The sequence below is a fragment of the Notolepis coatsorum genome (genome assembly GCF_963971535.1).
Source record: "Notolepis coatsorum genome assembly, chromosome: 8".
NCBI lineage: Eukaryota > Metazoa > Chordata > Actinopteri > Aulopiformes > Paralepididae > Notolepis > Notolepis coatsorum.
Genome location: NC_140172.1, coordinates 27,567,050 through 27,580,168, shown reverse-complemented (window position 1 = coordinate 27,580,168; position 13,119 = coordinate 27,567,050). Strand labels below are relative to the sequence as shown.

Sequence of the window (13,119 nt, the reverse complement as noted above, 5' to 3'; positions counted from 1 at the left end):
TATTACCTCACATGTCAGTATCATTGGCAATTTGTTGCATCGTTAACCCGTTCACTGCCACACTACAGAAGGTTAACCCTTTACCATCACACTACCGACTGCTGTTGTGTGGCAGTGAAAGGGTTAACCTTCTGTGTATCGTCGCAGTGACAGGGTTAACCGATTGGTAGTGCGGCAGTGAAAGGGTTAACTAGCCAACGTTTGATACGTTCCAGAGATAGCGTGTATATTTTTAATACAGGCTTCAAAAGAGCTGCCACCAAAGCAGAGCATAGAACGGTGGAATTCTGACATGACGACGACGAGCCCTCCTTCTCTTATATAGTCTCCTTGATTGAACAGTAGTCGAGCACAGAGGAGATGCTGTTGTCAGAGAGGTGGAGAACTGATCCACTTTATTTGATTGGTCTGAACTCTTGTAAGAGACTACTAAGAGACATTGTGCGAGATACAAACATTGCATTTCAACATCATGATGGGATACATGGGGGTTTTCAAGTCTCATTTCATAAAAGACACACAAAAAAAAAAATCACCACTGTGTTTGATAGAGAGAGAGAGCTAAAAAGATGCTCCAATTCTTTTTCGGCTTCATTTCGGTTTTTAAGATTCAAGTTTGTAAACTTTTTATTTTCTTATTTTTTTGTTGTTGTCATTGCCGTTGTAAACACTTAACATCCCGTCGCGACAGGATGAATAACATTTGATGTTGAAAATGATAGAAAAAATTTAAAATAAAAACCTCTGAACATCAGCTATGACAAAACAATTCAAAATCAAAACGAAAAGGAAGGAAATATCAAGTTTAGAGCGGATTAGATTTGTTATTTAAGCAAAGCGAAAGCTGAGAAAGTCAAACCATGGTATGGTTTCACATATTCGACAAAAAGGACTTTGCAATAGAACATTACTTTCGTTATCGATGTTGACCTAGTAGGTATAATTCTTATTTGAAAAGCTCATGCCTGTTGGGATGAAAATAACCAATATCAATTCAGGATATAAAGGAGAGCAGAGATTGAAAAGGTCACGGTGTTGAACAGCCATGACGGCAAAACTCACACGCAGCCGACTGTACCATTACACTTTAGTTCAGACTATGATACGAGTTTCACACAAGATCATGTACCAGCAAGAAGACGACAGGAACTGAAAAAACATCCAGATTTTCCATGAGTGGTGGGAAAAAGGTTAAAGCACATCTCAGTATACTCCTGTGCTGGAGGCTGAATAAGTTATACAACAGGTAGTAGCTTTTATTGTCAAAAGCTACAAAGCAAAAAAAAAGTGCAACAATGGTGCAGCCCATTCTTTATGTTTGGTTAGTTGTTGTGTTTTTCTTTTTTTTTTGTCTAAACGTAAAGACAACTGAGTTCAGATTTCTGTCAGGACAGTATCAAAAAAAGAAAAAAGAAAAAAAAAAAAAAATAGGGACTACGGAAACAAATACAAACATCAAACACCAACGTATATCTCTGAGAAAATTAGTTAAAGCTGCCGTCTTTCTCAAGCCACAAGGCATGGCAAAACCCCTCTATAAACAGGTTCCTGACGCACTTTAGTTACCATGACAACGCTGCAGAGCAGATCGTTTCATGCTGGTTGGAAACCATAGAGGCAGCAACAGGTGAGGGACGATGCCTCATACACCATGGCCAGCTTCAGGGGAAAAAAAGAAAAAGAAAAAAGAATTGGCTCAATTTTATAAGTCAGCTCGAGACGGGGCCCAGAAGTAGTCATAAGACTTCGGCAAAAGAAATAATAAGCTTATAACAGACTTTTCACCTTTCTGCTCCGACACCAGTGTTCTCAACTTGTCCCAAAAAAAAAGACATTTCTCTTTGTCTAAGAAGGGGTGACAAAAAGAAATTGGCTTATATCAGTTGATATTGTTTACAATCCATGCATCTTCTCCACAATATTGCGAAGACAGGCATCAAATCACAATGTTATGAAATGTTTGCTTGTCGTGTTTGTTTGTTTCATTCGATGACGTTCCACAAGGTTCAGGCTCTGGTGGTGTTTGGATGGTGGACAGGGGGGGCCTATAGTTCTGTGTTCCACTTCACTGTGTCAAGTACAGGGTCTCGGGTCTCTCGGCTTCACTATGGTCATAGACTGGGTGGGAGGGCGGGGCTGTGGTGGTGGTGGGTGAACGATGGGACAGGGAGAGACCAACTGTGATATTAAAAAGGTAGAACCCCTCTCTCCTCTTCCCCATTTTTTTTTTTTTTTTTTTTTAAGTGGATCAATTTAAAAAGCAACATTAAAATGAGAAATAATCAAGTTAAGAAAAAAGAAAAAACACTGCAAAAGGTTACTCTATTTACATACAATGATTTCTTTTTCCTCTTTAAAGACAAGGTATTTCTTTACAGAATTCAAAACAAAAAAAGAAATTCAAGAAATTGCCTCTTATGTCATTTTTCTTTTTACATTTATAAGTTCTTCATCTTTATTATAGCTTGTGTCACATCCTCTCCGTTCCGTTCTCTCTCTCCTTCCCTGTGTACAGGCTGGGCCAGTGCTTCTGGACCACAAAAAGGAGTTCTGTTCTTTGAAGGGTCCAGCCTGTCATAAGCTGCTTGCTTTTCTTCCAGCTAACGCAGCCAGGGGGCGCCATAGCACCAAAAAGGGGGCAAAGCCACCCTCTGTGCTCCCCACACACTCACCAGCGAGTGAGATTAGTTTACGGAGAGGAGGGGGGCAGGGGCAGGGGGGGGTGGGTCGGGGGGCCTCTCCTCTCTGGTATGGGGGCTAGAATAGTGGCAGGGTGTGTGGGGGGCTCAGTCGCTGTCCGACAGGGTCTCGTACTTCTCCGACAGCAGGGGCTCCCTCTCCCACACGCGCTGCTGCTGCTGCTGCTGCTGCTGCTGCTGCTGCTGCTGGCTCTGGATGGAGGGGGAGGCCATGGAGGTGGGCGACGCACTGCTCAGCATGCGCATGGTCAGGGGGTTGTAGGGGAACTGCATGGAGCCTGGGGGTTGGGGAAGAAGAAGAAGAGACAGAGGGAGTCAGATTAGGAGGTGTAGTGGTTTGTACGTCATTGTCGTGTCCCGTGCGGTCCTCCACCTCGCTTGAAATTGCAATGTATTTCCAGCGGACACATTTCTAAATCGTCTCGTTTAAAACAAATAAAGCATGAACATTGGCACGGTGTACCTTTCTGTGCGTGTTCATCCACAATCTATAGCTCAACATGAAACAATTAACAATTAATCGTTAAATAATTATGTATAATTTATTTATTAAAATTTTCAACCAATAATGTTAGTGATAGAAGGGAACTCATTTTGTGCAAAAATGGAAAGCTTTCCAATGTTCATGAGGCAGAATTATTACAATAGCCGATAATACATTTTCCCAATGATAAATCCCTATACGGAAAGTCAACTACGGTAGTTGTTTTATTCCTGACCTGCTGAATAAACATCATAAGTTATAACAGTTTGAAAAACACATGAGACGTATAAGTAAGATAAGTGTGTAATACAGCCTTTATTTTCAGATATTAATATTTTCAGATGAGCCATTAAGTTAGCAAGTAGATCACAGTAACTCATTGTTATTAGCCAATAACAATGTCTGTCTAGTACAATCACAAAGAGGGTCTATGACCATAGTATGCATGTGTTAAAAAAGCATCCTGACATGCTTAGTCCGACCGCAAGGCATTCTGGTTATGTTAGGGCATGTAGTCACTCCCTCTCTTGAAGGTCTGTTTCCTGGGAAGAACAGGGTTCACTTTCAGTTCAAGTCATTCAAACGTCAACAGGCTTACAACAGCAAGCTGTACAGCCGATGTCTCAGTTCTATTGTGGTACAATATTTGTATATAATTGTAAATCATTTGTTTTCCACTTGGATTATTTGATTGGGACCAACCTGCTGGGAAGTATACCCCCCCTCCCATACGCCTGTGATACCACTTAGTCTCAAGATGGGCATGTCTAAAAAGTAAAAACTTAACATGTTTTATTTGATTTTTACCTTCATGTAGACCCTTTTCAATCCAACCAATCGGACATGTCATAGCAGAGTGTACACAGGTGTAACCAATAACATTGATTAAGGTTCAGTTTTATTTAGGTGCGCCAGAGACGTTCCAGTGAGCCAGCATGCACAATACCAGAACCATGGCACAGCCAAACCAAAACGAAATGGAAGCATCATTTCTGTCTGTGATTTCTAAGCTGTTTTAGGGTAAAACCAAGCCTTTCATGTCATGGTGGTAAGTTCCACATAAACCCAATGCTGAGCAATGAGACATATCAACATCCTTTCAGATTTAGATGTGAAATAAAAATGTTACCCTATTTTACCCCTACACGAATGCATATTACTGCCTGAACCGACAGTTCCGTTTCAGTGGACCTTTAACACATTCCCCGCCAAAGACGAGTTAACTCGTTATAGCCTGCCAATCGAATAACGCCAACAACGAGTAAACTCGTTATGATCGTTATTTCTTTTATTCGCTATTTCCATTCATAATTCAACCAGCAAGCCTGTGGGAAATCTGGCACTCTTTCTGAGATCGCAACGGCCCGTTACCGCCACCTGGTGGTATTCGGCCGATGTTGCACTTACTTTCTGCAGGAAGCTTGGCTCTGTGCGTCAGTGAATGTCGTCCGGGCGGAGTTATTTTGTAACGTGGATCCAGATACACAGTCAAGTGCATTGAATCGCCTTCGAGACGCAAGAATCATTATGCTTTTGGAGCTTATGGCGTCGGCCAAACGGAAATACGATCTAGCAGATGGCAACCAAATAATTGGAATATTCTTTCTGGAGTCTCATCGGCCAGAGGTAAGAGCAATCTAACGTTAATTCCAGCTTGATTGTCCATTTCTATCATTGCAATCGATCTGATCAACGTATGCTGTTGTACTAATGAATGCCATTATTGACAATCAATTAATCATAAACAACCCCCCCCCCCCATTTCCTGCATGCATGATGGAACATAATATATACCGATCATATGCATTTGAATTTTGAATTTTATTGTAGCGTGTATAGGGACGAAATGCCGATTAAGTATAATATGCATCGCGGCCTATTACTAGCGTTCTAGGAATTATCCTAGACCACTCTAAAACTATACTTATATTCACCACGGTACAAAACGACAATGTATGAATGGAAAAAATATTACTTTCCCACATCTTGAACGATAGATACCCGATGTCAACTGGGCCATAGTATTGCAGATATAGCTATAATATTTAAATAGTTATAGCAAACAAGGTGAGCGACTCCCACCGTTTACAGTGATGGCGTCAGCTACTAATGATGCTTATATTGCGTGGCAGCTATTGTGTTAATGTCATCAGTTACTTGCGGTGCCAACCTCTTAACATCCAACGGCCGGCCGGCGGAACAGACGAAAGTCACGGCACTTTGCGAGCGTCTAGTGGCTCAGGGCTGCATTTTTCGCCGAACATATAAATGAATGCTCTATTTGTTGCCGTTTGAACGCCACCTCACTTGACAAAATCCGTGCCTTGTTCTCGAGTTACATGATGATATGCGCGAGCGTCAGATTACCACGTCGGAGTCCCAATGCTCTAACTCTGCCAATCATCCGCAGATTGCGAAAATGCCAATGACTGTAGCTTTCCAATGATACCCGATGACCAGTGATGATACCCGAAAACCAGAAGTGAAGAGAATTCCAAAATGCATGGCCGTGGATGAGGAAATGGAATACCAGAGAGCTTTTTTTCTTGGCACATGGTTTACCCGGATCTCTCTAGAAGACTAATTTCCTAAACGGATTTTTATAAAATTTTGACCTGTACTACATGAAACTTCAGGCTATGGATTTGCGGTGTTTTCCAGCTTATAACTATTTTTTTTTATTATTCTTTGGGGAATATTGCAACCACTACAGAAAAATGTGAGTACACAAGTTCAACTCATGTTCAGCCCTATGTTAATCTATGTCATTAGCACTAAAAGTTATTTGTCTTTATTGTGTAAGAATCTTCGGAATGTTATCTTTCAAAGGGACCAGGCTTATGCATGTGCTATAAGCATAAAGTATAAAGATAAGCTTTGCAAAAAAAGTATGCAGTCCTCAAGTTCAAGTAAAACAAAATGGCCACTTTTCTGGGCGCATGTTAACTCTTTCAGGGCCAACAGCGCCCTCTGCTGATGCCCTTCTGGGCCAACACTGTATCCAATGGATGAAAGGACTTATTTGCGAGTGCATAAAACATATAAAATATAATAGCAATAGATCTAAATAACATGTGTGGTCGCCAATGAGTTGCTTCCATGTTGCTTCAACATGCAGGAAACAGATAATTTTTTCATACATACATTTCCATTTTATACCGTGATGAATATCAATATATTTCTAGAGCGTTCCGTCTCATCTCAATAAACCCCAGCAAAGCGTGCTTAAATGTATTTCCTTAGAAATCGTGCCATTTGTCGCTAGATTTATGAATAGTTTTCAAATAAACGCTAGATTATCGCTATTATATGTGTACTTATGCACAAAGAGCAGCGGGGTCTGAAAAATCAGTTCGCCGTACTCTGGTCGGCGCGACCTCACGCACGCGGGCGCGCACACACACACACACACACACACACACACACCTAATTACCCCCAAGACTCGTAACATAAAGACCTTACCTCACATCTGATGTCATGCAAAAAGATTAATCCAATTCCTGATCGCCATTTCAAATATTGATCGCGTTTATTGATCCAACGTTATATCCAAAAACACATAGATCCACACTGCTCCCAGTCCCCACAGTCAATGCAATGGTATCCAGCTGCATCCCAGAGAAAAGAAAACCTGGACCGGACTAATTCTTTTGCTGCACTGTTCCAACCAATCCAATCCAATGATGTGCAATACCATCCGGGAGACGATAGGGGGAGGTATTTGCCCTTTGCGAGCTCAGACCCAGTCCCAATGATAACGTCAGGCTGGATGGATGAAAAATGAATGGATATCGCTCATAAAAGAAATATGGATTAAAACCCGGATTTTCTCGGGTTTGGCGCCCAGAGCATGGCGAGTTAACACGGACTATCTCGGGTTTGGCCTCCAGTGAGTTAAGAGGTGGGTAAATCCCTCTCCAAAAAAAAAGCCCCTAGCATCATCAATGACAACTCTCACCCTGTCATCACAGAGGTCATAGTATAAAGACCGGAACTACACCTTTCTAGGACAGTTTTTCCTCAAGGCCATATGCTTGTTAAACATTTCAAACAAATAATGATTAATTCCTCGCTTACCTACTAGCACTTTGTTGTAGTAGTATGCACCGTATGTGCACTGTGACTGCTTATGCACTTCATTACCATGTTACCGCTTTGATATGGCAGTGGAAGGAAGGATCTTTGTTTATTGGCAGTTGACAATAAAGCGAACTTGGAAACACCCGTGTTGACCCTGCTGTGACAGCTCAAAATGGCTACTGTGAAAAGGGCCTCTATAGGGAGGTGTAGTGGTTACGTTATTGCTGTTTCCGGCCGGTCCACCATCTTGAAAACGCAATGTATTTCCCCATTGCCCATTTCTAAATCGTCTCGTTTAAAACAAATAAAGCATTAACATTTGCATGGTGTACCTTTCTGTGTGTATTCATCAACAATCTATAGCTCAACATGAAAATATTTGCAATTAATCATAAAAAAAAAATCGCCGAATTTTATTTCAACCAAAAATGCTTAAACAATAATGTTAGTGATAGAAGGGAACTCATTTCGTGCAAAAAAAATGGAAAGCTTTTCAATTTCCATGCGGTAGAATTGTTACAATAGCCGATAATCCATTTTCCCAATGATAAATCCCTATACGGGTGGACCTCGCGGGCGGTACCAAAGCCACGTCAGACTACACCTCCCTATTGACATCGGAACACGCGTGGGGGCGGGTGGATCATATCTACTGACCGGTGGACGAAGGTCTGTCCTCCCAGGGCCAGGTCTGCGCCTGGCGGTGATAGTCTCCCTCCGAGTGGACGGAGGACACGGAGGAGGGGCGCTCCACTGCTGCATACGATGCCTGACCTGGGTTGGGTGACTTGGCCTTCCGGCTGTTGGCTTTGCTCTGCAGTTTCTGTTTGCCTGTGTTGGACAGAGACAGAAACATGCCATGCGTCAAGTGATATTTTGTGATACAATTCTTATTTTCCATTTTTTTTTTTACATGTAACAAAACACAACACAAATACAGTAACAACAATAACACTCAAGACATCACAGGACAGACACCACAAAATACATTTCTTCCCCCACTCCCCACCCCAGGACCCCTCAGGACCAACATCCCGACCCCGCTTCACCGCTAGATCATGGCTTTAACTTTCTCGGCCGCTGAGACCCACAGTTCAATGCTGTGCCGTAGAGAACTCCATATAAATTATATCCAATACTGTCAAAGACTAATTAATCATTGTGAGTTTCTTAGGTTGTTTCCACGTCAGTGATATGTTGAACGTGCGATCCCTCTGAAACCCATCAAGACTTTCTACCAGGTTTGAGTACCAGGTGGGTGGAGTTCACCACATCAGGACAATTCAGATGGTGAGTTATCAAATCATGGAAAGTACAAGCTACCATTTTACGTTTCAAACAGTCTAAACCAGCGGTTCCCAAACTACGGGTCGCGCATTGCCAATGTTCTGGCAACATATTTTGGCTAAATATGACTAGTTTTATAAATGTGCATTGATAACATAGTGCTGTAATTACATTTTCTAATAAATATGCATGATCAAGTTCAACATGTGCTTTTATTTTTATATTCCTTAATTCCACGTTGAAATTACGCGATACATTAACACAGTCTGTGCCAAAAACGTAAAAAGTCGTTATTGGGCGCCGACAGTTGAGTGCAAAGCGTATTTTACTAGGGGTGGAACGGTTCACAAAATTGACGGTTCGGTTCATATCACGGTTTTGGGGTAACGGTTTTCGGTTCGGTTCGATATACCTTGTTTTTTTTTGTTTTTTTTTATGTAACACTCCAAAAATTTAAACATGCTTCTCATTTATATAAAAAAATTAGCGGTGTGTCTTAAATAATGTTTGGCAGACCGAACTGACTAGGCTACATTTGTCAAAGTATTAACTTAGTGTAAACAAACAAAATAATTAAACCTTTCTATTTTTGTGGCCACATTATAGACAAAGGCCATCAACACAAAGTATGCATATGCTCAACCAGCACTAGACTTTCCTTTCTTTAAAATCAACACAAAAAAACAATGTCAACAATGTTTAAATTCCCTGATTGTCAGTTCTTAATGGAAAGATTCGTTTTCTGCTTGAAATTAAAGTGCAGTATTTGAAATACAATGAAAGGAATATGGCTGGATTTCTTATCAAAAGGAAAAGTGTCACTGTGTTATTTAAAATAAATAAACAAACAAATTAGAAGGCCATCAATATAAAATGCAGCAATACATCAAACTAACACACACACACACACACACACACACACACACACACTGTACTGTACTGTTTCAAAACAACACTGCTCTGTTCATTCTATTTTTAAAATACCTACGTTGTCTGTCTACATTTATTTAGACTAACATTATTTAAATATTGAGTGCAACTGTGGTGGATTAACGTAATTCGGTGAGTTGGAACTATCTATGGGTTGGCGGGTCCGCAGGGACAGTTTAGCGTGTGGGACCTTCTCGACTCTAACATTACCGGAGTTGAATAGTGTTGATAACATGCAGTGGAAAAGCGGCAATAGTCCCGGTTGGAGTTAGTAAACACAGTTGTATGTTAGCCTTCTTGGATGTTGAATAAACGCCTATCTATTGTCTTTCAACACCCCGCCTCTCAGACTTCCATTTTCTCCTCTGCTAGCTAGTAGCTACGGTAACATTTCAGGTTGGCTGTATTAGAGCTGGTGGGCTAGTTAAAGTGTGTTGTGTTGTGGTACAAACCGTGCTAACGTTAACGTTATGATGTGTGTAGGCCTATGTAATGTTGGCTATGGCTATGTTTTTAAAGTCGTAATGAAGATTGATTTATAATATATTGCGCTTGCCATTTCCACAAACTGACTAGCACCTGCTGCCAGCTGAGGAGCGGCGTCACCTCTCCCGGCTCCCTGCCAAATGAAGTTTTTTTTTGCTCGTCCCGTGAACCGTACAATACACACACGCCCCGAACTGGGGAGGTCATGCCGAGCGGTGTACGGTTCGAATGCATACCGTTCCACCCCTATATTTGACCATCGAAACGTGTATATACACTGGTAATCGCGATGGCGATGTGATCACTTGGAATTATTCTTTTGGAATACCTTCTGGCTAAGGTAAGGTACATTCTATGTCTATTTTACCGAATCTGAAACGTGTTTTTCTAACGATCACAGTTCTGTGTTTCACTGGACAAAAAACGCAAACACGATCATAGTTTTGAGTTAAAACGCCCCCCCCCCCTTGATGATTTTGTGATGATACATATATACAAGTCATATACCGGTACCTTTGATATGGGAGTATTCAGGGTTTCAGGGGATCAGCCAGAACGGTTTGGGCTTATTGCACATAACGTGTTTTATCTCACGATCTATGGAAAAATACTATTATCTTGGAAATGCGCAATGTTTGGCGTGTAATAAACTACAGCGTGTGGAAACAAACTATTATTCCCATGCTGGACTACAAGTAATGTTTATGTGGTGTCGACACCGTGTCTCTACAGCTATAATACAGAACACACACACAGCTTCGCAAAACATAGTGCAACGACCACGGAAACGACTAGAAGGCTGGCATTCTAAGGGTAACTTTAACCAAACAGCGTGGCACTGAAAGTGTTAAGTGTGGGGTCGCAAAAGAAAATCCTAAATAAAACGGGGTCGTGGTATAAAAAAGTTCGAGAACCCCTGGTCTAAACACTCTGTTTCTTACTGTATTGTCCTCTACTGCAAACCTCACCTATCTAGTACTCCAAGAAGGTCATAATTACTTGCATTATTGCATTGACTTATTTGCAAAATAATACTCCAACTGGGTTCTGAAACCCATACAAGGGGGGTTCTGGGATGGTCCCTCACCCATACTAGGTGACGGGCTGGCCTCCTGGCGCGCCTCGCTGCCCGTGTTGGGCGTGTTGTTGCCGGGCTGTCCTCCCTGGTGCTCATCCTGCCTCTCCTCCAGGTTGCCCATCAAGGCCTTGCGTATGATGTCCTCCAGTCCCAGGTTACTGGCCGGGTCACCGAAGGTGTGGTTCCGTGGGTTGATGCTGCCTGCAGAGCCAAACGCAACGAAGACGTTAATAATAATAATAATAATAATAATTCATTTTATTTGTATAGCGCTTCTCAAGAACCCGATGTCGCTGACCGTAGGCAGAGAAACAAAAGAAAAACAAAGAAACAAAAAGGAACATAAGACATAAGACCACGGGGGAAACAGGGAAACAGCATGCGAAACATAAAGCCACAGTAGCAAACATCAAAACAGGCTGGAGGGGGGGGGGTTATGGGTGGGGAAGGTTGAAGGCTAGGGAGAACAGGAGTTCCAGAGTCTGGGTGCAGTGCGTGAGAAGGCCCGATCACCAACGTTTTAAAGTTTGGATGACGGGACAGTGGAGGAGGACCGGAGGGAACGGGTGGGGCGGTAAGGAAGAAGGAGATCAGTCAGGTAGGGGGGGGGCCAGGCTATGGAGGGCTTTGAAGGTGAGGAGTAATGTTTTGAAGTTGATGCGTTCCTTGAGAAAGATTGTATTGTGTACTCTGCTCTGTTTCAGGGGAGGGGATTTGTTTACATTTGCAGAGCCTGCAATTGCTTTTCAAGAGATATTTACAATACATGTAGATGTAGTTCTTTCAATCATTCTAGAACAATGGAAGGAATTACCAGCACTCACGGAAAATGTAATTTTTCAGTATTTCTTTCCAAACCCAGTAAGAGACTTTTTGAAAAGGTTTGAGTTGTGCCCAACCGGCCCCAACCCCACCTAATAGTAAGTAAGTAAGTAAGTAAGTAAGTATTTATAAAGCACCTTTCATACATGTCATGTAGCTCAAAGTGCTGTACACAATTATAGGCATATATAACGATAAAAGCAATAAAGTCATAGTGATCAGTTAAGATCAATGTTGAAAAAAAAAAAAAATAATAATAATAATAATAGTAGTAACGTAAAAATGAAAATAACGTAAAAACAGTCATTTGCTTACCAGTTTGGGAGAACAGGTCCGCACAAACATTTCCGCTCAGTGGCAACCGGAAATGCACTAAACCAATGCACTTGTATGGTAGGTAGCAATGTTTAGGTCTTATAATGCTAGTGTAGTTACGTTTTTATCAGTGGTCATAGTTGGGTCCATAGTGCTTTACCAAGTCCCACGGATCCATCAGTGGCCGTGTATTGTGTGCGTATATACCCGTTCGCTCATGTGGTCAGTGGCCAGAGTTGGGTCCACAGGACTTATCCAAGTCCCATGTACATAATAGTGTACATTTTCTATCCTGACGTAAATGAAAACTAAATCATTTTGAGGCACTGTGAATCAAACATAAGCCTAGATTATGTTTGTAACCAACTTGCAGACCCTGCATTTGAATACAACAACAGTGAAACAGTAACTTTTCAGGTAGCTTTCCAGCTTCCAAGAAATTCAGAAAATCCTACTTATTGCCAATGTATCCACCAGGCAGGCCGCACATTCCCTGAAATACCCATCTAGTTTGTGGTTGTTTCACAGGGCTCTGATTACCCTACAGGTCACGACAGGCCATTTTATACAGTGAGGTAAATAAAATAAATAAAAATAAACAGTGTCACCACCTTGAGAGGGCTACTAGGCATAACAAAAAATATTGTTTGTTTCCGGTTGGTTGTCAGTTAAGGCCATGGGTAGGTAGGGAATTTATTTTATTTTATTTTTTATTTTATTCTTTCCCACGGCGACTATGGATAGGGAATTTCTTTATTTAATTAAAATGTTTACAACAACATGGATGCATGTACATAATGTCATTTATCAGCTATCTGTGATAGGAGTGCAGATGTTTCTGCACTCCCTGCAAGAAGAATCACATATTAGTTGCTTCTCATGAGTGGGATTCATCCAAAAACTGAGATAAGAGTGTTCTTCATTACTGGAAGAGATT

At 41.5% G+C, this 13,119-nt stretch overlaps 1 protein-coding gene across 3 annotated transcripts in view; it reads right to left on the bottom strand.

Annotated features, from left to right (window-relative positions):
• Window positions 1-376: 376 nt before the first annotated feature.
• Window positions 377-13,119, bottom strand: part of ncor1 (nuclear receptor corepressor 1) — a 237,585-nt gene continuing 224,842 nt past the window's right edge. For all 3 annotated transcript variants that reach the window (XM_084320851.1, XM_084320852.1, XM_084320853.1), the window contains 3 exons: window positions 11,055-11,246; window positions 7,922-8,095; window positions 377-2,977 (listed from right to left, as the gene is read on the bottom strand). In XM_084320851.1, coding sequence (XP_084176977.1) covers window positions 2,787-2,977; window positions 7,922-8,095; window positions 11,055-11,246 — 557 coding nt within the window. In that variant the 3' untranslated portion in view covers window positions 377-2,786. The remainder of the gene's footprint in view (window positions 2,978-7,921; window positions 8,096-11,054; window positions 11,247-13,119) is intronic.